Here is a 24,759-nt window from a genome sequence, read left to right as displayed (position 1 = left end):
CGTGGATCGCGGGAAGAGGAATCGATTCGGCTGGCGAGATTCCCACTCCCCCACCGCCGTGGCGGGGTCACGGGAGTCAGGTGTGACCCCGTGACCCCGCCGGACTCGAAACATTCGCAGCGAAAAGGCAACACAAAACAGAGAAATAGTCCGATAAGAACGAACTCTCTCACCTATTGCGCAAGATAACATGGGTGAAGTGGCTTATCACGTACAAATGTATAGCAGCAGACACATACTCTAAACGCATGTTTCTTCATGTGGAGGAAAAACCCGGAGGACCCGGAGAAAAATCCACGCGGGCACGGGGAGAGACATCGTAAACTCCTAATATACAGCAGCAGCAGGCGTCAGGATCGAGCTCACGACTTCCTGCATACCAGGCGAGGTAGTTAACATCTCGCCACCGCGATGACAGAGAAGATTGTGAACGAGGAGCACGCGGGGGGAACAAAGAGGTGAGAGGCGAGATAAGGTGGGAAAGGCAATGGAGCAATGTATAGATGAAGTGTATGGTATTTGAAAAGACGGCAGTCGTGAACGGGGAGCCAGTGGAGTTGACGGAGAGGCGAAGTGTGAGAACTAAACGGGAGATTGAAAATAATTCACGCGAAAGCATTTCTTTGTTGGAGGGGAGTGAGAGCGTAGGCAGGGAGACCGAAAAGAGGATAATTGCAGTCATGCAAACCTGGTAAAGATCTGAGCATCAATCAGGAGTTTGGCAGCAGAAAGTGAAATTAAAGGGCAGAGTCCTGATATTGAGTAGACGAAAGCTACAGATGCGGGCAGTGGCGGTGATGCAGCTGGACAAATTAGCGAAGAGCCAAAAGTGCCACCAAGGTTGAGGGGCAGAGGCAGCAGGAGGGAGAGAGATGGTGGGAACGGGAGAGCAAGAGGCCGGAAAGTTAAATGAATAAAGTTTTGGACGAATTGAGAGAAAGTGAAGCACCATCCAGGATTGGATGCCAGCCAGGCAGGAGGAGATGCGAGAGGAAAGGTCACATGGGTGCAATATTGAAATATTTGTGTTAACAAAAAACTGGTGAGGAAAGCAGAAAGAGCAAATAACAGATTCGAGGGGTGAAATATCGAGAGAGAATAGTAGTGGACCCAGAACAAACCCTGTAGAACACCGACACTGAGAGGGGGGAGGGATGGGATATGGGGTGATTGAAGAAGACTGAGGATTACGAGAAGGTAAGACTTGAGCCAGGTCGCGTCTGAAAGAGGGCTCATAGGTAGGTCAGTGGCAAAACAAGTTGTTTATAAAAAAATATTTCACCTGTCTAATCCATGAAGATGGAACATTTCATGTGCAGCGGTGTGCAGGGTGTCAAATGACTCATGCATAACACGATGACAAGTGTGCAGGTTTCCTTCGCTTTATGCGGTAGATGGATAAAAAAAGCGTGCACAAAACGAGGCCGCTGCCTTCCGAGTAGTGCATACAGTATACATGGTACACACACAGTACACACGGTACAGTGTTGTTCCACGTCCGACCGCACAGCAACATAAGAGTGGATTCAAGCCACAAATAAGCGCAATCACACAAACCGAACCAGCATGAAGCGAGGGAAACCTGTATATCTTAAACCTCGCACATATACACACAGGACCGTAAATACAACGAACATGAAACCACAGTGAAACACATTAACTATACATTAACGAACAGTGCCAATTCATACACTTAATTAAAATCCGGGCTTTAAATGAATGTTTATTGTTTAAAAAAAAACTTTAAATCAACAATATAAAACATTTCACTCGTGCAGTAATATCAGGAGTGAGCGAGTGGTTTTATACAAATATACGATTCGTATTCAAGTTCAGGATTTCATAAAACCAAATCAAGTAGTCGAGGCAAAACGTTGATGTCCAATCTTGATGGGGATTGCATGGTGCTGTCGCCGAGGCACCCGGTGCAGTCAGTGGCATGGATTGCTCTTGCCATCCGCAGTGGCACACATGCAGCACAGGTCCACTTCCATGTTGGACACATCCTTGCAAGAAGCACAAAGTGAAACGGGGCCATGAGGAGTGAATTACATCACATTCAGCAGAAAAATGACTGCATGCATGGTTGTGGTGATGGGCAATAGTGGTGAGCACACTGCAGCCTTGGGAACGGTGGAGACAGTGCACTGCTCTACGACCCAAGTGCAATTCATAACCACGGATAACACCAGCGAAGATAGGCATTCGAACTTGTTCTGGTCTTCACTTAGGTCAACAAGTATGAGTACAGCAAATCCCCGCTTAACGTGGAATGCCGGTGACGTGGCCCAGTGGCAGAGGTTCGTAGTTCGAATCCGGCAACCCGCCCTGGATAATACCATCGTGTACACGTTCAGCAGAAGACATTCCGTAAGAGAAAAAAGCACATTAAGGCGAAAACGCGTAGTTTGAATGCTACGCGTTAAACAGGAATTTACTGTACAGGGTTCGGTGTGAATACAGCCTAAGATGGTTGAACCCAAAGATCCACAAGCCTAAACATTTTCACAGTGCGTACCTTGACTTTAATCTCCTCTTCAGTCATGTGGTAGGTCGAATATCCACTGTCAACCTGGACAAAGATCAAAGCAAATGGTAATTTAGAGTTTTAGTTGGACAAACATCGCAATATAGGACCACAGAGCTTGGGCAATTGTTTGTGGTTATCTGCATCTCTGAATCATGCTCTAGAAGCAAATAAAGACTGTGCATGTTACACATTCTACATAATTATTACTATAAAAACTCTTATTATTACTACTATGCTTGTTTACCCAGAAAAATTTCAGTCTCAAAACGCTTTTGTCAGGAGGGTCTTGCCAAAGTTTTCACAAGAGTGTGATGCTGCTACATAGATGAACTATTCCGAGACACTTTCCACTACGGCAGAACTCATTTCCAGAATCAACTCCCTTTAAAAGAATGGCCTAGCTGCTGGTATTGGCATTCGCACCGAGAAGATCAAAACGTGAAAAAGATCGGCTCACGAAAAGGAGGAGCTATATCCTGTACTTAACAGCTACCAATGCACGACCAGACACCTGACCACCAACGCGTGTGAACGGTCTGTACGTGCTCGCCGGAACAGCCCCAACAGATATACACAGAGCAGTTGCAAGCAAAATGGAATGATCAAGACGGGATTGAGGACGTTAGACATCCGCTAGGTTGCCAAACTGCAGCTGTAAGCTGCCTGAATTGAGGGAAGTGTGCTTCCTAGCCACAACAGATCTGCTTAAAAAACTACCCCTGGCTACACACGACTGGATATATGAACACAACATGATACATGACTACGGGCGCCATAATGCTGCCCAACGCCTCTCTGCCGGCACAGAGAATAATCATTCAATGTGGATATTTTTAAATGGGCTTCGAACAGGAGTGGATAGATCAAGAGTCAACGTGCAGGAGTGGTGCTACTCTAGCAACACTGCGGTGAGACACGGATCGTGGAGCATAGACTGTTCTGTCGGCTCCTGGAGGAGCCATGTACCGTGAAGGACCTTGTCAAGGCTACAGACCGGGCCACACCACCACTAAGTGCCAGATACTGGACAAACATACGACTGTGGTGGCAGCACGCAAGGCGGAGATGCTACATGTGATACCAGTTGAGTAATTTGCAGCTATTTTTTCTCTATGGCAAAGCCATGGGGGGAGATTAACGATGAGTAAGGTTAAATTTTGACTTTCGTGACTGCAGGGATTCATATTCTTGGTTCTTTCGGTAAAGTCACGTAGAAGGGAAACAATAAAATAATATAAAACAATACAATTATCACGACGTTTCGACTGCAACACTAGCAATCATCATCAGGTGTGAAAACCACAGCAAGAAAATTTGAAAAAAGTGGCGTTTTTTTACGTTAGCACCACGGAGAACGATTTGGCAGTTATTCAGATGGACGAGTCCATCTATGTTCGGAAAAGAGAAGGGGGGAGACGAAAATAATGGATGCGGTCTGAAAGCCACCGTAAGCGTAAACAATCAATTAAGACCCGAAATGGTTTATCAAATCCTTCCAATGATTGCTAAGCCAGAATCCATCTTCTCGGTTGAAATTGTCTCTGTGTTTGTATATGTGGATAGCCTCATGAACGAATCTCTCATGGTGGCTACCATGGCTTGCAGAGAACCTCTGTCTTGGAGAAGTCAATGTTATGTGAGCCTACTGAATTATAAGTGATCTGCCACAGCCGAGGTGTTGGTCCAACCGTGTTTTAGGTCTGCTTTGTGTTCACGGTTGCGGTCCGAGACATGTCGTTTGGTTTCTCCAATGTAACTACTACCACAGAGGCAACTTAGTTTGTAGACGCCAGGGTACTGTATGTCCGGAATCACATCTTTTACAGACGGAACCAGATCACGGATTTTATGTAATGTGTTGAATCGGACCTGGATCTTGTGTTTATTCAAGATTTTTTGATATTTTTTGTGATCCCCACAATGTAGGGTAAAGTGATGATTTTGAATGGCAGCTATTTTTGAAGTTTGTTGTTATATAAAAAAAATAAAAAGAGATCCCACCAACAGCCTCGTCATACAAACCAACAAAATCATTTCTGATTCAACCGCATTAATTGATCAGACCAAACAGTTCTTGTTGAAACTTACCTCAGCCTCCGAGTGAGTCGTCAGGAACTTCTCAACACATTTACACGCAAATTCCATCTCTAGCCCTGCCCACTTACCCTTGGGCTACACCCATCTCTAGCCCCGCCCACTTGCCCTTGGGCTACACCCATCTCAGACCTATATAACGTCCTGCTTCAGCAGCTCTTCCGCTATATTTTTTTCCTGCCTCAGCAGCTCTCCCGCTATATTTTTTCACCTGATGACGATTGCTTGTGTTGCGATCGAAACGTCGTGATATTTTGTATTATTTTCTATCTACGTGACTTTACCGAAAGAACCAAAGAACAGGAGACATTGAAGTTGAAGGAGAGGTGGAGTGTGACAATTCATAGCGGTTACAGTGCATTTTTTTTGCTATTGGAGGCTACCAGAGAACCTTTCCCTGCTGTGAGGCACAAGCGTCGCCACTGCAGCAACACCCTGCCTCCCACAAAATGCTCAACGATAATGCGACACCGGTGGTTAAAGTCAACCGTGTGGATTTTTTGGGTTGAGGTACCACCTCGTTGGGAAGACAACTGCTCTCAGCCTGGGGTTGGAGGAGCACAAGTGCCCTGGCGGCATTCCGAGGTGGTGGCCAGTCGTCCCCTCTGGTCACCTCCATGGGGACGCCAAAACCATCGTCGTCATCGTCGCACAACCTTTTCCGGGTGCTCAAATCCCACAGCAGTGGAGCCCTGACATCGTTACAACGTCCTCCGTTGCAGCCCAAGTCATCGGTTTCAGTCGGCGGACAAGATTTTACATCTTTTTTTAGTTCCAGTTTGTTTTCAAAGCGTGCTTCAGAAGCGTTAGAAGCAACATCCAGTAACTCTGTTCCAGTGTTGTACGTGCTGCTCATTATTTCAGGCAACTTCAGCTCTCCGGTCAGTTGTGCTTCTATGCTGAATTCAGTTTCTTGCACATTTCCAGTTCTGTTTCCTTGAGAGAATTCCGCACACGTGTACTTCTGGGAAGAGAATGTATCTCCATTGCTCTTGTGAACATTTATTTTTGAAAAGCTCAAATCTTTAAGCCCGTCAGCTCCATTGTCCCCGGCATCATCTGTGACATGCTCACTCGACAATTTTTGCAATTTTACTGAAGCAATAGGCGAGATAATTTCCAACATCTGAGGACATGCTGCAGTGGCAAGAGGAGGAGACTGTGAGCATGGCGAAGATGGACTGTCCCACTGTTGCGTCTGCTGGGCAGGTTCTGGACTGGTCCATTCTGGTTTTCGTAAAGAAGGGTACTTGGTGACAATTTGGGAAGTTGGAGCGTTCCATTGGAGTTTGTCAAGGCGAGAATTTGTAGGTGATGGCGAAAGATGGTGAGTCCACTCCTCCTCAAAGAGAGATACAGCAGCTGCCATTTCCTCTAAAAACAAGAAGGTTGTGGGGAAAGAAAATACATGTCACGTTTTGTCTCGACATGAATTTGATGAAAAGCATTTAACTATAATAAACGGTCAGATGTATTATTATGATCCCGATTATCGCTGTTTTACAACGTTAAGTGCGCGTTCACACTACGCGTTTTCACTTCCACGCGGTTCTTTTACAGAACGTTTTTAGCTTAACGCGGGGCGCGCTGCTATAACGCAAGGAGTCTAGCGCGTGACGGACTACTTTTCTGAGCAGCGTGGGTGTTGGCAGCATTGTTCGGTGATGTTGGTACTGTACTACTGTTGATGTTGGAGTGATGGGTGCTGTGATACACGGCATGCCTGCCTCTTCCTTAGTCTTTGTTCCGGCATCTTTGTGTGGCGCATCATCTGACTCCCTCATCTTCTTCACTCACCACATCTCTCACACACTTTATATTGATTTCAATTACTGTCACACCTAACATATTTATAGAACATACTATATAAACACAACACGTGTAAAAAGAAACATTTAAAACAGCGTACTGCACTGTCGAATAAAAACAATAAAATTACGGAAAGAGACAGCATCCCCACCTTTACCATTATTAAGGGAAAATGACTCCCGCTTAGAGCGAATTCGCTTTACGCGGCAATTTTCAGGAAAGCAACCCCCCAGGGTTGAGCAGGGACTAGCTGTACATTACGGATATACACTCACGGTATAATCCAGGGCGGGTTGTCGGATTCGAACCACAAACCTCTACCATCAGTGGCGAATGCACTACCACTGGGTCACGTCAATGGCTATATAACTGTGTGGGGTGTTGAAGAGCTGTGCCGGTACCGTGGATGTGAATGGGAGAGGGGAGGCTGGAGGCATCTTTATTCCTAGCGCCACGCACGTCCTGCGAGTCTGGTGTGCACACGCACGATGAGGCGTCGCTGGCCTGGATGGGGCTCGATGAAAACTGTTCCTGAAATGCAAAAGCCATTGTATTATTTGTTAAGAATATTTTAAATGCTATGTTGAGTTTCAGTTATAATGTTGACGATGGCCCTTTGAGTGGCAGATTTGTGCCCGAATGGCAACACCACATGTGTGTAAACAAAGAAAACTTGACTCGCCCACCCGCCCTCCTTTGTCTTCCCAGTGGTGGTTTTCTACACACCACATCTCACTATCTCCAGGTGATTTGCTCGTTAGTTTCGATGTGGTCTCTTTGTTTACCAAAGTTCCTGTGATTGACACCATTGCAATCATTGAAGATTTGGTCCAACAAGGATTGAATGCTGATGTACCAGCCCTAGTTAGACACTGCCTCACCAACACTTACTTCACCTGGAATGGAACATTCCACAAACAAGTTGACGGTACCCCAATGAGTTATCCCTTATCTCCAGTTGTAGCCAATGTTCTTAATGCCATCCAGTCATCCACTCTATGTCCGTCTTTTTGGAAGAGGTACATAGATGACACGTTCGTCATCCGGCCACATGGCTGACCAGCTCTGAACCAATTCCTCAACCACATCAATTCCATACACCCAGCCATCAAATTCACCATAGAGGTGGAAAAGGATGGCAAGTTACCATTCTTAGATGTTTTAATTGAAAAGAGACCAGGTGGCTCAATGGGACACAATGTCTACTGGAAACCACCCATACAGATGGGAAACTAAGCGACATGTCTCAGACCGTGTTCGTGAACATAAGGCAGATCTGAAACACGGTAGGACCAATACCTCGGCCGTGGCTAATCATTGTTTTAATGCGGTGGGCTCACACGAAATTGATTTCTCTAAGACTAAGGTACTTTCCAAGCCCACTGGCTATCAACAAAGATTCGTTCATATATATAGACACAGACACAATTTCAACCGAGAAGATGGGTACAAACTGAGCAATCATTAGAAGGACGTTATTAACCAGTTTAGGTTATAACTGGCTGTGATGTTTCCATCCTACCTTCCGATGTTAGTAATTATTTTCGACTCTTTGGTTTTACATTAACAGGTTAAATGTCTCACAAACACAGCCACCGTTGCTCGTTTTCCTCGATGTGCCGGTGGATCTGCGATCTTACATTGACATGCTCATCTCTCACAATACAATGGCCACCTCCGCAGCTTCGTCCTTGTGGAGGTATCTCTCTGACCTTACATTTACATGCAAATTTCTCACTTTAACAGCACTAGCCCTGTCCGCTTCGCTTATGACCCTTGGGCTACACCCATTTCCAACCTTTAAAACATCCTGCCGCCATTTTTTTTCTCCTGCTGACGAATGCTTGTGTTGTGATCAAAACGTCGTAGTTTTTTGTTATTTTTTTGTTATTTTCTTTGAACCTATCTACGTGACTTTACTGAAAGACCCAAGAATACCTTTATTCTATTTTACACTCCTATCATTTTTTGTATTGTTTGTTTTTGTAGCTTGCTGACCTGCCCCTTCTGGACATCTGTGGAAAAGATCTTCATAGCTCATCGGATTCCTTTTTCAGTCTAAATAAAGATTTTGATGCTGAAATCACATACCGTGCTGTGCGTAGTCCCCTGTTCAGATGAATGATCCTTTCTTTGCTGTGTAGCTGATGGAGAGGCGCTCGAGCGGTTTGTTTGAGAGTGAGGCGGGGTGTACACAGACTGGGCTGAACTGTCGCATGAGTTTTCTTCTAAATTGTCCACAAAGAGCTTCCTCCGCAGGGAGAGTCCACTGCCATCACTACAAAGGCTGTCCTCACGGCGCCGAAAGTCTGCTGCACACAAATACACAACAGATTCTTGTTGACATTAACCTAGCATTTAGCTGTGTTGGCCGTGAGCGGGAATCGAAGTCGGGTCGCCAGCATCGTAGCACAACGCGCTTACCGCTACACTACCGCTCCCCACAACAATATACTCGCGCACTCACCCACAGGCTCATTCATTTACACTCACTGACCCACTCACTCGCTCACCACTCAAACACCACACTGCAGGTCACCACACTTCACTTTCTGCTTCTTCCTGTGCACTGCTTCACTTTTGATTTCCTCCCATCGTCTCATTTTCTCATCGTTCTTATAACATTCCTAATGTCGATAAACGTGTTCACTATTATCTATTACAACTTGAACGGTGCCATTTGTTACTAGCCTCTTGGGATTATTGGACCCTTTGGCCTGTGCTCAGCATGTGTGAATTAACACAAATACATAATAAAGAACATTAATATATGACCTCGCAGTTCACTGCAGTAGCTATGTGCGTGCTTGTGATGCATGCGTGCGTCCACTCACCCAACAGCGCTTCCAGGTCAAATCCCACTGGCAGGGCAATTGATGTTTGGCATGCCACTACACACACACAGTTTCAAACAAAGCATTAGCACTACAAACACACTCATTCATTCCCGATGTAATAACATAAATAAAAACACTCATAAGGACAGCCGCAACATTTTTTTAGATTATGGCTGAGCTGTCATTCACAGCTCACTGAATATATGAACGGTCATGAGATAATGCGACCCAGTGGCTTAGCGGCTGCGTGAAGGAGCGGCTCACAATCGTAAGATTCTGAGTTCAAGTCCTGGTTGGAGGTTGACTCAGCCCATCATCCCTATGAGGGTCGATAAAATATGTACCACTTTTCTGGGAAGTCAACAGTGGTTGGCCGATGGATAGACTCGCCCTCACCATAAGAACAGGGAATTTCCACCACTGGCTCTGGACTGTAAAAAGGAGATGCACACTCATTTGCTTATTTGAGCAGGAAATCACTTTGACTTTTAGCCAAGAGAGTGATGGCCAAGAGGCACGTCACTGTGTTTGAGCTTGCATGTGCATTTGTGTGCATTACCGTCACATGTTTTGCCAAGGTTTGTTGAGGGTTTTGCTGTAGGTGACTCCGTCAACGGATCCATGGCTATGAGAAAGAAACATGCCATCATAAACCAAACGCGTACAAATTCAGTGACACGTAAATCTTAACACAGCACAACCGCTAGCATCGATGTGGAGACTCCAAGTAAAAAAAAATAAGCAGATAATACTCCGAGACGACAGGAATAGCAATGGAAACATCCGGGCATGGTGGGCGACGATAAGGAATTAAGACTGGGCGGAGGAGGTTGCAGTGGGAGGCCCAGGACCAGATCTAGGCATACACTAAATAAGCTACAGCTTAGAGCCTCACATTATGAGGGGCCTCTAAACACAAAACATCATTCGACGTTCCAAGTTTTACATAATCGGTTGAAAAGTAAAGAGGATAGGGAAAATGGCAGCACAGTAACAACACAGGTGACTCTCCAATTTCTGTGTCAGACAGCAATGTTGCAATAGATTTTCTGAAAACTGAATAGAGAATATAAAAAGTTAACGGTGCAGCATTGCATCTGCTTGCTGACATGCCAGTACTGGCAGAAGGGCCTCCACTACAGGGAGCTATAGAGAGCCCCTCTACAGGGCATTTGGCCTTACTCCTTCTATGCTGGCCACACATCCTGGGAGAGAAGTGAGTAGCCACACTTTACTCCTCTTGCACGCGACCTGCCGATGGACCGTGGTGCACCAATTTATACTACTGGGTGGACTGAGGGGGTCAGGTGGATTTAAGGAATCTGCAACGTTATTTATAATGCTGAGTCAACCATTACCCCATGGCAGAATTCTCTCCACTCCACCTCAACAAAATAAATATTATAATGGTGATGATATGGATTAAGTTTGAAAATGTCAACCGTAAACATTCAACATATTGACAATAGCTGTTGGCTTTTATAGAAATGGGTTCGCAGGTTATTGAAAAAAAGGATTTAACATTGTTGTTTTAAACAGTTCTAAACCAATATTGTGCTCTCCCTAATGTGTTGTGTATTGTAATGCGATAGCTCCACACCAGACTATGGCGCAGAGCTGTGTGTGGGCGGAAACGTGGTCACTGAGAACGAGAGGAAGGCCAAGGATTGGGACGCTGGAGAAGCTGAAGAGGCCGTTTGTGGAAATGAAGTGAAGGTCCGAGGACAGAGGGGAATGGGGACAATGTCAGCCAAGGACCTGCCGCTAAGGCACAGCACAAAAGAAAATATGATGGTCGAGCTTTGCAGAGACTAGTGTAGGAGAAGGCGCTGAGCGGTGTGGTGTGTGCTACTGCCTCACGTGAGTTTGCGTATTGCTTGCGTGCCGGCTGTTTGTTGTCACTCTGCGTCCATGGCGATGGGACGATTGTTCCTCTGGAGAAAAACTACACGAGCACACGTCGCCTGTTCATGGCATTTCCACAAACACATCTCGCATGGCACCAGGAAACCAACCACTCATCATCCTCGTAAACACCAACAAATAACAACATAACAATTTCTACTCATAAGTGTGATAACATTTTGAGTAAAATGTTATACTTCCACATTTCTCAATCAATGCACACTGCCATCTATGGCATCAATCGTAAACATGAACATTGAAGAAAAAAATAGAAAAAAAGCTAAAGATTACATAAAGCAGCATGGAGAAATGGAATAGCACTCAGAAACTGAAAGAGGAACGCATTGATATGGAACAAACATAAATGAGTTACATGTTATTGACTACTGAGGAAAGTAAGCAGGCTTAAACAGCACACTACGCAAGTAGCAACGGTTATAGGTGAGGGGTGAGACTGGAGATGGAATGGTGCGTAAAGGAGAGAAATGTAACTAGAGAGAGATAGAGCCCTAACAGCACGTGTGGCTATAACAGGTTTCATATCATGGGAAGTGCATACAATGCACAATTATACAAACCTGCTCAATTTCCAGCTGGGTTTTTTCTTCAAGTTCTTGATCCAAGCTGAATACATGAAAAACAAATTATAAGTCAGTACACATCATGTCAGAAAGCAATTGACACAACAAGGAAATTAAAAAAACCAAGACAGACAAGGCCATGTAGAGATAGGAATGATGTCAGGGCCATAGAGGGACAGGACCATAAAGAGACGGGGCCATAGCTAGACAAGGGGCATAGAGATTAAGGAATATCCAGATAGGGCCATAGAGACGACATAAACAGAGTGCCATAGAGAGACAGGGCCATAGAGAGCAACAGGGAGCTACAGAATGCACGGCACACCACCGTGCGTGCAATGCAGCCTCGCACCGCGTCCATGCACAATTATTCAGTCTACTTGCAGCACTCTATCCAGCTAAGTGCGAATCCAGCGAGCCAGGGTTTTACGGTGAATTGTATTTAGATTTACAGAATGTTACCCCATAGTGAACAGGAATTTCACAATTAAACAATGAACGTAATAACCCAATTACACGACCGTGCATGGACATTTTCCAAGATGCACACAGCAACAAAAGTGCACGGCAATACCCACCTGACCGTGCTTAAGTACAAAGCCTGTCGGTGTATTTCCTCAGGGTGGATGGCAGCTGGTTGAAGATTGGCCATTTCGTCTATGGACCATCGAAATCGTGACGGTGTCTATAAACACAAAAACAAAGATACCCAATATAGCCTTTACATACTGTTTTGGCAAGTGCTTTTAGCAAGCACCTATTAAGGTCGGCACGGTAAACGAGAGCGTGGGTGGCCAGCACTATACCCAACTGCCTTTGTCTCACAAGTGACGATGTTTACACACCACACCATGGTACTCATTTGAGCCTGAGTCGACCTAGGGGAGGCCCAGGACAAGTTCAAATATTCGTCCACTGGTGTTGGCCGTGAGCTGTAATCGAACCTGGGTCATAGCCGGGTTTGTAACAGTGTGGTGCCTACACACACCTGTTGAATATATAGGCCTTTTTCCAGAATTAATATCAATAATATTTGCCGTTTTTTTTTTACAAGAAATAATTAATCAAAACACGCACTCGGAGAATCGCCAGATTGCCAAGGGACGATTTACCATGACCTGCTGACATAATTTTGACAGTTCACAAACATGCCCAGGGTCAGAGGGCACAGACCGAACACTGGGCAAGCAAACAGCAGGATTGACATAACGCAGCGCCCGGGGTCGCCGAGAGTTCGCCCCTTTCGTCAGCCCGCAGACATAGCCAAAGCCAACCGCTAAACCATTTTTTTCTTCATTGCTATTAAAGTAACGTTAAAGTTCAAAATCCAACAACAGGAATAAGCTAAAATTATCGATCCTCACACGCACTCCAATTAAAAACCAGGCCACAAGCTACATCAATGAACCATTACCCATCTATTAATTAAATACGAAATGCTATTTCGATCTTTAATAATTTCTACACAACTTGACCCGAAGCGTATGGCAATCAGAATTTTTCCTTAGTCAAAACGAATTCTCTAACCTCAGGACATAAGCAAATAATAATAATAATGCAGTGTTAACTCAAGGGTTAGAGAGAAAGAGACCCCGGCCGTCTTTGTCTTCCCGCAGCGCGGGAGAGCAGGAATACCACCAGAGACAAGAATTATCGCAGGCCATCTGTGCCCCACGGGTGAAGGGATACCTTGGGGAGGGGACGGTGATGAATGGGGAGACAGGATGGCTCGATGGAATGACACAAAAGATCCCCTGTATAGCCTTAACAGACTGTAGGGGCAAGTACTGTTAGCGAGCACCTATGAAGGCCGGATCGGTACACGAGGGGGTGGGTGGCCAGCACAACGCCCGACCGCCTTTGTCTCCCTAGTGGCGATGTTTACACACCGTACCAGGTACTCATTTGAGGCTGAGTCGACCTAGGGGAGGCCCGGGACCAGTTCAGATAATCGTCACTGGTGTTGGCCGTGAGCGGGAATTGAACCCGAGTCGCCAAGGTTCATAGTGCAGCGCGCTAACCGCTACACTATCGCTCCCCACACACACACAAACGCACACACACACACCGGCCACGCCCCTCCACTGCGCAGAGCGGAGAATTTTTTTCTAATATAACGGCTCAACCATCATCTAAAAAGTTCAGTTCAACAAGGAACAGCGAGTTCAACAGGTCAATCGGCCCGGCGAGCTACAGAAGAGGGCACGAGCGGCTGGCTCCAACGAGCCCCGCGATAAACTGAGAATGGCGAGGCTCACAGGGAAGCGAGGTGCCACCGAGTGTGAGTCCAGAGCTGAAAGACAGAGTATCGCTGAAAGTTTATTCTACATCGAGTGCCGGCTCCCAGCTGCCGCGCGACCAACGCACCAAGCAAGAGCATCTGCAACCAGCGGCCAAGCGTGTGCCGACTTGACTCATCCAACAGTGGAAAGAGCCTGCTGTCAGCGAACCAGAGAGAGCGCATTCGAACGGCTCCACAGAGAGAGAGCGCAGTCATCCAGCAGCGGAAAGAGCCTGACCAGCCGCCCGTGAACAAAGCAGCAGCAACTAGAGAGAGAGAGCGCAACCAGTGAGCGCCATCTACTGACGAAATACCGCGACTACAGCACCGTGTCAACTCGCCAATCTGCATCAGCCGAACTCCAGCCGACCGCATGATAGACGAAACCCTGCTGTCCGTATGATACACACGCCCTCACACCCCATCGCTCTGCAGGGAACAAACACATTTTTGATACAAGGGATGCCCAACCTTAGCGTCTGCTTTACGCAAAGAATTAACGCTAGAAGACCAACAACACTCACACAACACATACAAGAAGACTCATGATAAGTGCGTCAACTATTAGCTGATAACGGAAAACATTGCGGCCCATTGAGTTACGTGGATACGGTCACTTAGAAGTATTTGAGTCGTTCGTTTTTTTAATTGCATAATCTTGCAGATGTATCCATGAATGAACATGACGAATCTATTGACGGATACTTGTGCTTTTGGGAAATAATAATTGTTTGATTGCCTTGTCACATGAATATCGTTGCATAATAATCAATCGTCCTGCTGCCCTGTTAACAACGTGTTAAGAATTGCATATGATCAATAATGAGTGCAATACTGCATGGGCAATTCAAGTATAATCATTCATAATAGAGTATTAAGGTTTTTGTTTAGAATAGCGTATGCATGTTTTTAACGACTCTCTCTCACTAACTGAGCTCGCATTACGCGGGGGGAATGAATCAAGGTGAAACAACACAGTACTGTGGTGATACTGTGTTGCAAATTCCAAGATTGAGAGTTCACATACTATATTAGAGTTAAGGTTTAATTAGAAAATAAATTGATTAATGCAGAAGTGGTTGTGTGTTCTTTCCTGAAATTTATGCATAAGAACTGTATTCTGCGATGAGATCTGAATCTGGAGACCTGGCATAAACACTAACATACTCAGTAAATCATATTCTTAGCTCTTTCGGTAAAGTCACGTTGAAGGGAAACAATAAAATAATAAAATATATATAAACGTGACTTTACCGAAAGAGCTAAGAATATGAATTACTGCAGTCACGAAAGCTTTAAATCAAAAATACTCAGCAAATGTTAAAGCGAGAATAATTGTATTATACCGATCGATAATACGAAGTTAAACCACGAAGCCGAGTTTAATCTGATATGCTCACAGTACCTGCATAACTGCATATGATTAATTGCATTATCCCGATTGATAACCAACCCTCGTCAACGAGGCTGGGCCTAATTATCATAACGGCTCACATTAGCATAATAACACACATGCGCATAAATTACCACGATTATTTCTCAAATAATCTATGCACATAAATTACATCAATTTACATTATTTTGGATATTTATGCAAATTTCATTTAATTTTTATTATTTTCATCAAATTTTCATAACCTACATATACAACACACCCGCACGCAAACAAGTAACCACCAATCTGCCAGTAGCCACAATGTGACACGTTACATTAAGTTACAATAGAATCTGAGCATTATCATATTTTTAAGATGCTTAAGTGCAAGTAGGGAAATGTTATATTTTCATGGAAATTTAAAACAAGGAGAGACTGAATTTTGAATTACAATTGGCAAAAGTAACAATGACTAAGTATCCTCTAGCAATGAGGAAAAAGAGTGACAGCTTTTAAATATGCAACAGAAAAAAGTGTTTTTCTGGGTGGCGCAGTCACAACACTCGTGCCTCACAGCAAGGTCCTGGGTTCTATTCCCGACTTGGGCGCCTTTCCTTGTGGAATTTGAGTGTTCTCTACCTGTTGTGCAAGGGTTTCCACCGAGGTCCAACGTGTGTATATCCAAACCTTTTTTGCGGAGTTGGTTGATGGAGTGCTGATTTTGAAGGTGCACGTATTTGGACTAAGCGCATGATGCGCGAGAAACCCTGGGAACTCAAATGGGTTGACAACTGTCTCGTGCAGATCCTCACAAGCTCCGGTACCCGCACTGCCACACACATCTCGGGTCGACTGAGGACTCTCCATTCTGTGGGAATAAAGACAAGCAGCATTTCCAGCAATAAGTCACCGTGGCACAACCGTACGACAGACACGGCTGTCAAGGGCGGCGAGTTCACCACTCGTTCATAAGTCCGCGGTTCAATTACAACAGGGCCACCCTGGTTACGACTGCAGTGGCTACTCCGTCTACTTCACATTTAATATGAAAGATCCCAAGATGTTATTCGAGAAGAGTAGATTATTGTGCATCAGTATCATGCTGAAAATTTGAAAAATTACCCGCAAATTATTCACTTAGGAATACATACAGCAGCAATAATCGCCCCCTACTAGAAGACTAATTCCCGCTTGCAGGTCAGGTGTCGAGTCATTTTGAGTCACAGAGGAACAGTTGCCACTGGGGGTGCCCTTTCAAAAGTTTGAGATCGAGACGTCCCGGCGTCATCATCATCTGTGTGAGCAGTTTTACGTCTGTTTCTTTGTAACCGGAGTTGCTGGTAATTATCCTCGGTAACAAAGCCATCCAGGAGCATACATGAGCCAAACTGTTCTATATGTATGTTGAACTTCTTTCGCGCCGTATGTAACCAAACGTGCTAATCGGAGGCTCGAAAATCTGTGCCTAAAATGAATGTTTTTGAAAGAGCGCCATTTATGCTCTCAGTGCTTTAAATAAAGATTCTGATTTAACAAACCCTACAATTGTTTCTGAATATTGCGTCTGAATGGAAGCCAATTGGCTGATGGACTAAAACTTTATTATTTGTTTGTGGAGACACAGAACCGAGTCCTACCTAGATATGTTTTTGCAAAAGAGAAGCATTTTGTTAATATCCGTGATAGATGCCGGTTCGGTGTTCGGCTGGCTCTGGGCACGAGTCTCTGACGTCGAAACCCAACGATCGTGAGAGACTGCCGCTTTCGTCTGCCGAGTCAGACAAGTGGGACTGCCTCCTCGCCTGCGCTCACTCGAGCTACACACTTGCCATGGCCCAAACCTCAGAAACACTGGACTGCCGAGGTGGCGAGATGGCTCAGAGAGCTACAGGAAGGTCAGAATACTAATCCAGCAGCACCGCGACACACTGGCCCCACTGAATCCGTGCAGCGACTAGATGGTCACATTCAACGTCGCTTTGTTAATTAATTCAGCTGGTTACAGTTCTTAGAATAAGAGGCCACCCTCTGCAGAGCATGAAACAGATGTGGCCCGAAAGAGGATACAGAGGCATACTAAAGTGACCTCAAACGTTGTTACATGAGATATTGTGGGGGAAATTTGTTTTATCATAATCTGTACTGATACCCGCCGAATCAAGCGCTCTGCATGGGGCACTTTCTCGTGCAGTGCTTCAAAACCCATGGGTCTGGGAGGTGCAAAGCCTCACACTCACTTCAGCCTCACCTCAACCTCACCACCTATTCACCCCTACTCACACTTCCGCCTCACCATGCTCATCACCTTTTCATTTTATTGTTTCCCTTCAACGTGACTTTACCGAAAGAACCAAGAATATGCTCATCACCTATTCACCATTACATTTCAGCCTCACCTCACCACTCACCACTCACTCATCCACTCTCATGCTCACTTCAGCCTCACCTTAACCTCAGCATATTCACCACCTATTCACCCCTACTCACGCCCACCTCAACCTCACACTATATACACTACATTATTTACTACAGCACCATACGCTATAATGTACACCGCATTACACTGTACACTACACACTACAATACACTAATCCACAGTAAAAATAACCGCAACGTACACAAATACCCTCACTCAGCATTCCACACCCACCCAGCACTCTACCCGCCTCACGAATTCACCACCTTCTCACTCACCACCTTTACTCACTCCCTAAATCATCCCCTCACCTTACACACTCACCCGCTTGCTCACTCAACAGCAGCCGCCATTCGCCACAGTGGCGGGGACGTCATCACTACGCTTGTGCCAGGCTAGGTGTACTTTGAGGCTATCAAGTGTGGAAGTTTATCTGGCTAGGTCACGATATAGACCAATCTGTTATAGTTCGTTGTATCGCACTGCTCTTATACAAATACGCTGAGCCACCCGCGGCGCTCACCCAACTCATCCTCACTCACCCCCACACACTCACTCACCCCCACACACTCACTCCCACACACTCACTCATCCCCACACACTCACTCATCCCCACACACTCACTCATCCCCACACACTCACTCATCCCCACACACTCACCACCCTACACACTCACCCCCACTCACTCACCCCCACTCACTCACCCCCACTCACTCACCACCCCACTCACTCACCACCCCACTCACTCACCACCCCACACACTCACCCATTTATCAGCCCTCGCTTCGTTACAAAGACGCGCAGCTGTCGGGTCACTTCCCGCATTCAAACAACGCCGGGCCACCCGCCCAGCCCCAGCCAATCACAGTGCTCGCTACGCCCACAAACCTCAAGCCTCAGCCAATCACAACACTCGCCCCGCCCACGCATTACATTGGGTCAATCAGCGGCGCGGATACAAAATTTTACGTGGACCCACGCCGAGTGACGTCACCAACAGATGCCCGGCAACAGAACCCCGCCCCCCACGTGCCACGCGCGCCTACCAAGCAGCCGCAACCAGTGGTGAACGTGGCACTGCCTAACATGTTTATAGAATTAAGAGGACATTAAGCTTATGCATACGTATAGTTTTGCAATGCTACCCAAAACGCGTTTGTTCTCAGTACATTCTTCGCAGAATGGAACGTGTGGTGTAGCTGTTGAAAATGCGTTCGTTTGCAGCTTAGCGCTACGAACCTTTACCAGTTATCGTTCATAGATCGTAATGAGGCCAGACGACGGCTCCCTTCGGGTTCCGTGCCAACCACAGGCGCATTGGGATCCACCGTTAACCACCGAAGCGCATTGGGGTTGTGTTAAGAGGCTCATTGGGCCGGACCAGCAAGCAGGTACAGTATATATTTTTAAAGGATCCTAGAATTGGATGGAGCCCAAATGGTGATTTTTGGTTCATACTTTTAATAAAGTTCCACTACAGCGCCAAATTTGTATGCAATCTTGGTATTCAGTGCAGGGGATATCGATTACAACTCTGATAGTGTCAATCGTGATTTGAAGCTTTCGTGACTGCAGGAATTCATACTTTGGTTCTTTCAATAAAGTCATGTAGATAGAAAAAATAACTAATCAAACCGTTTCGATAGCCTGTTGCGACACCCACCCCTACCCTCTGCGATTACATTTGCAAATTCCATCCCTAGTCCCGCCCACTTCCCCTTGGTTGTACCCACCACAAACATATAACCCTTGGTTGTAGTAGCTCTCGCGCTACATTTCTTCAGCAGTCCGCCTGCTGTATATAATTTTTCACCTTAAGACGATGGCTTGTGTTGCTATCGAAACGATTTATTAGTTATTTTTTTTATATCTACGTGACTTTACCGAAAGAACCAAAAAGTCTGATAGTGTCGTTTGTAGCTGGCCATTTGACATTGGGCCCGAGCTCAGTTGTGTAAAACAGGTGCTGGCGTTTGGACAATTCCAAAATACTTGCAAAGAAGCATTTATTGAAAACAATAACGTAACAGTGTATACCGATTGTACATCGCGATGGTGCAGCGCTGCCGATTACCATGACAAAGGTGCATCTCTTATTCTGTTAGGATAACATCAGGTTTTTTCACTTCATTTTTTACCCCTTTAACAATGGTTCCTTCCATAATGAAGGGTTCTCTTTTGAGACCCATGAGATGTAATAGTTTAAATATTTAATTTTCTTCATTCTTTCTAAGGCCATTTTAAAATCTGTATTAAGTTAATGTTCACCTTGAGCATTGAATCAGTTTATTCGAAGTGGAATGACCGGTCATTTTATATCCTTGTATATTTAAGGGCCTTTAATGTCTCTCAACTTATTGTTATGCATCTGTTTAATTGTATACATTTCTACCACCAATGCCAACTTTTCGATAACGCCTCGTGTTTCCTAGTTTTGCTTTTCACTTCCCTATATGTATGTTTATATGCCTGTAAATGACCCCGTGTTAAGACTTCAGTAGAGGAATTGTGTTGACTCCATGTTCACCAATGACAAGGCTTGGATGCATTTTCTTTCATCTTCAAGACAGACATTACACAAAAAGGTCCCATCCAGACGTGGATATCACCTGCAATACAACACAGTTTGAATACTTAAAAATCCAAAACAAGCACAAATCCATGAAATGCAAAGCACATGCAATATGGCCAGTCTTTGAAACGGCACCATTTGTATTCTACCGCTCCTGTGGTGAAATTAGGGCTCATGTGCAGCTCTGAAATCGCTGCCACTGGTGGCAATGGCCTCAGTACAGGGAGCTCTGGGGGGTATTTCACGCTGGCTGCAAGTTTGGAAGAGGTGGAATTTCCCCACCACGCGACCTGGCGATCAACTGTGGTGGACCCATAAATATTGCTGGGCCGACAGAGGCGTAAGGACATTAAAGAACTCGCACCATTGTTTCAACTGTCCCCTTGGAAAATGAAATATAATCAGATATTCTAAACGTTCCACCACTGCAGAAATCCATATTTTTAAGGATGTACTTCAAAATCAATACAAAAAATGAGTAGATAGAAGGCCTCACCTTGGAATGTGAAACTTTGTGATTAAAATCTTTGAAGATCCAGGATCTGAAAATAATTTTAAAACCTTGTCAGATATTACAGTTGAAATTTAATTTCGCAGACACGCCTTCGTGTCTCTGCTTAAACTCAGATTGAAGACGTCTACACAAATATTCAGGTCAGACATTTTAGGCATCATCGAAGCAGAGTTTGGAGGAATACCTTTATTCCAGGGTGTTTAACAGTAATTCAACACAAGCACATGATTTAAATGTATGGCAATTGCCCTAACTTTTTTTAGTTTAGCAACGGAGGTTGACTTCTCAATAATTATACAGAATACTCCAGTACAGCACTCCATGCCTAAAATTAATTTCGAGAAATTGCATATGTAGAAGATATTATTCAGATGGTTATTTAGCTGTAACTAGATTTGTTACATTGAAATGTTATAAAACAGTGTACATGACACGTTTGGCTGTAACCAAGGTCCGTCACCCTTGCTCCCGTGTCTCAACGGGTTCATATTATGGTTAAATACATGAGACCGAGCTTGGGAGTGTCTACATTTTGTAACGGTTTTTTATTTATATATACACCACTCATCTCATGAAACTAGCTAGGGCTTGTCATGTGCATGGGATGTAATTAAAAATAAATCGGAAGTAAAGAAAACGCGTTTTGACTGATTGGGAAAAACCTCACCTTGGAACCTGCAACCTTCAAGCGATTGCATCCGATGACTCCAGAATCTTGAAAAATAATGATTTCAAAACGTCAAGTCAGACTAAAATGTAAATTAAATCTAGCAAGAATGCCTCAATGGCTGTGCTGCAACTCAGATGAAGGATGTCTACACACGTTATTCAGGTCAGACATTTTAGGCATCATGGAAGCACAGCGATTGGAGCAAACCTGTACTCCAGGTTGCAGAGTATTTATCAAAAGTTAGCGGGCAAGTGGAACCAGGGCACACAATTCACACTTAACCCAATAATAAAAGCGTTATATTACCTGCATTCTCGAAGAGTTCTGACCTTTAGGCCAGGATTCTAAAAAAAAGAGAGCGTGTACATCGTGTACATCCAATCAGCCACACGACCTACTGGGGAGTGCCATCTTTTTGGACGCATTGGTTCAGTTCAATACAATTAAACGCTTAATCCGTTTTGACAGTCTCGGCAACAAAGTCAGGTTTACAGGTGAGCTTCCAGATGTTTATAGGCTAGGAATGTTAGACATGGGTCCCACACACAAACACGTACTAGACATTACATAGCTCATTCTTTGGGTATTTCGGTACAGCCACGTAGATAGAAAACAAAAATATCACGTTTGGATCGTAACGCAAGCAGTCGTCATCAAGTGAAAAAAACCGTCGTGATATTTTAAATATTTTTTCTATCTACGTGGCTTTACCGAAAGACCCAAAGAATATGAATTCCTGCAGTCACGAAAGCTTTAAGTCAGGATTACACAGCTCGTTTCCATTTGTACTGTACACGCACGTGCACACTGTACACGCACACGTGGCCGCCCCCTTCACAAACCCGCGCGAACCAGCGTGGGGAAGTATGGCCAATAACTCGTCACACCCGGCGCAATGCCACTCACGTTGCCGTACCTTAGTCGGGTTCCCCGCGTAACTCGGGGCTCATAGCAGCGGCCTCCATCCGAGACAGAGCTCCATCGCGTGCGGTGGAGCGCGTGTGCGTAGAGTGTTTGTGCGTATTAGACAGTGTTTGTGCGTACTAGGGGCATGCGAGTGTGCGGGGTGAGTGTCTGTGCATACTACAGAGGAACGTGTGAGTGTAGCGAGCGAGTGGAGTGTTTGGGGAGAGCGAAACGAACCACGCTGTGCTCTCGCCTCCATGGCGCCGCAAAATGGCGTCTCCATCGCGAATGACGTAATCGCGCTCCACACGATGACGTCACGAAATCGGTTAACAATCCACACTGTACAGTATTTTAATACGCCGTGGTCGCTGGGCGATGACATCATTTATTTATATCGGGTCACACGTCACCGCAACGCGTCGGGGACGTCATTCGCGGGTGACGTCACGTGGGTCGCCCGTGTTTGTGATCGGTGACGCGAGGCACGGGGCCGGTGTCGCGGCACCGCCATGACCCCGATGGAGCGCCTCGTCAAAGCGTTCGAGACGCTCAAGGCCTCGCAGGGCGCTGGCCCCGCGTGGGACGCGGACGAGCAGCAGCCGGGGCCGGGCAAGACGTGAGCCCCGCGAGCCGCCTGCACCTCGCATCGCGCTCCGTCCCTCGCGCTACACACCAACAACTGCACACGCACTGTACACCCACTGTGCGCACTGTACTCACAAAACACGAACTGTAGACGCACCATGCCCATGTGCACCGTGTGCGCTGTGCTCAGCTCGTGCGCTGTGGTCAGCATTCGCTACTCACGCCGCACTGGGGACGGGACACACGCCACTCACTGTACGCACTTTAAACATTCGCGCTGCACGCACCCTACTGTACTCTTCGCAGTATTCTCGCGTTGTATGAACCAGCACTGTGCTTCCTGCATACATCACTCACTCTCAAGCAGCAGCCATGGTCAATCGACTGCTGGATGAGAGCCTCTCCCAGCCGTCACTGTCTCTGACGCGATGTAATATCAACCTCGCACCCGTGTACACGAGCCCGTCTCGTCTCCCGTCTGGCACACCACGACACAGATGGGCAGCGAAGTGGCCCGGAGATGGCAGTGAAGATAATTTATTATTTGAGTCCATCTGTGGGAGCCTTTGATTGGCACCCCCAATTTACGTATTTTTTTTCCGGGTTCTTTGACTTCCGCGCGCGCCAAACCAGGAATAAATGAAATTGGCCAGGCAACTCAATTCCGTTTCCTCCTGACGCGGCGAGCCTGGCATGGATCACCAGCACCAGTAGCAGCAGCAGCATTTTGACCGCACTGCCAACACGGCACGACGACACGGACTCGTGCTCGCCACAGCACTGCGTGGGGGGCCCCGCACTGGACATGCCGCACGCCGCGCTGTGCATCTTTGCTAACCGGGCTCTGGAATCGCCACTCTGGTTGCCACCAATGATGCTGTAGATCAAACCCGGATATATTTCTTAGCTTAGGTCAGCTGTAAAAACAGTGCAGACACAATCCAGGTACCAAATCTCGGCACAAACCTATTTCTGACGCACGAACACGGATGCCCCATTCCAAGACTGTTCGGGCAAATTCCGAACAGGTGGCAACCGAAATCTCGAGGTTCTCGCGCGTCATCCCCATCGCCTCGTTGCGCTTTGCTCGCTCCCCGTCTCCCCACGGCTCCTCGTCGCCGTCCACTCGCTCACAGTTGTACTCTTTTGATGTTTTTGTTGCACCCTGTGTTGTTAAATCCGTGGGGGTGACGCTGAGTTTGGCAGATTGTGATACCATGTACAATACATGCCGTATACATTGCGTACCATGTACAATGGCTGCGTGCCATGTACTTGAGTACACGAGCAGGCGCCGTGCGTACCACCTGCGTTTATGTAGTGGAACACAATCCCGATGAAGATGTTGCCTCTCGTGTTCAAGGGGATTGAGGGTAGAGGTATGGAGAAGGATGTGGCACCACAACAGGGAACTTCAGGGATGAGACGCCCGACTCGTGCTGAATGTGAACGCCAACAGCGCCACGGAGTGGACAGAGCCCCGGGACCTTCAGCTCGTGAGTGTGATGAGCGGACAGGACGAGCTCTCAGTGAAGGGAGCTCATGGAGTTGAAGGGCAGTGAAGAGTGAGTTAAGCCTGTAGAAGACGAGAGAGCGGCTGGGTTTTGAGAGCTCTGCGTGTAGTTGAATAATAACAATATAAGTGTTACAGTGCAAGTAGACACGCTACCGATTGTTCCAA

General features: G+C 46.1%; 2 protein-coding genes and 1 long non-coding RNA gene across 8 annotated transcripts in view; 2 read left to right on the top strand and 1 right to left on the bottom strand.

Moving 5' to 3' along the window:
* Positions 1-16: 16 nt before the first annotated feature.
* LOC142924176 (uncharacterized) lies at positions 17-8,626 on the top strand. Its single transcript, XR_012941363.1, has 2 exons — positions 17-458; positions 8,423-8,626. It is a non-coding gene; the product is annotated as an uncharacterized LOC142924176 (long non-coding RNA).
* On the bottom strand, positions 1,369-18,721 carry BORA (BORA aurora kinase A activator). 5 transcript variants are annotated; one of them, XM_032950206.2, is made up of 12 exons: positions 18,595-18,712; positions 16,052-16,280; positions 12,335-12,441; positions 11,754-11,799; positions 11,131-11,215; positions 9,830-9,895; positions 9,268-9,324; positions 8,525-8,745; positions 6,835-6,964; positions 5,142-5,998; positions 2,519-2,572; positions 1,369-2,006 (listed from the first exon to the last, which is right to left on the bottom strand). In XM_032950206.2, the coding sequence occupies exons 1-12, from the start codon at positions 18,651-18,653 to the stop codon at positions 1,932-1,934; spliced, it is 1,986 nt and encodes a 661-aa protein (XP_032806097.2). In that variant the 5' UTR covers positions 18,654-18,712; the 3' UTR covers positions 1,369-1,931. The 5 variants fall into 5 exon arrangements, with proteins under 5 accessions (XP_032806097.2, XP_032806099.2, XP_032806101.2 ...); XM_032950208.2 differs by having other exon boundaries at positions 16,100-16,280; positions 18,595-18,707; XM_032950210.2 differs by lacking the exon at positions 18,595-18,712 and adding an exon at positions 18,153-18,461.
* A 4,183-nt stretch (positions 18,722-22,904) lies between these two features.
* HTT (huntingtin) overlaps positions 22,905-24,759 on the top strand; it is a 56,313-nt gene continuing 54,458 nt past the window's right edge. The window contains exon 1 of one of the 2 annotated variants that reach the window (XM_032950200.2): positions 22,905-23,109. In XM_032950200.2, coding sequence (XP_032806091.2) covers positions 23,003-23,109 — 107 coding nt within the window. In that variant the 5' untranslated portion in view covers positions 22,905-23,002. The remainder of the gene's footprint in view (positions 23,110-24,759) is intronic. The other variant, XM_076065973.1, reaches the window with a different exon arrangement.

This window comes from Petromyzon marinus, chromosome 9 (assembly GCF_048934315.1).
Source record: "Petromyzon marinus isolate PM22_M1 ecotype Great Lakes invasive population chromosome 9, UKy_Petmar_22M1.pri1.0, whole genome shotgun sequence".
NCBI lineage: Eukaryota > Metazoa > Chordata > Hyperoartia > Petromyzontiformes > Petromyzontidae > Petromyzon > Petromyzon marinus.
The sequence above is the reverse complement of the archived record's forward strand: the minus strand, read 5'-3'. Positions and strand labels throughout refer to the sequence as shown.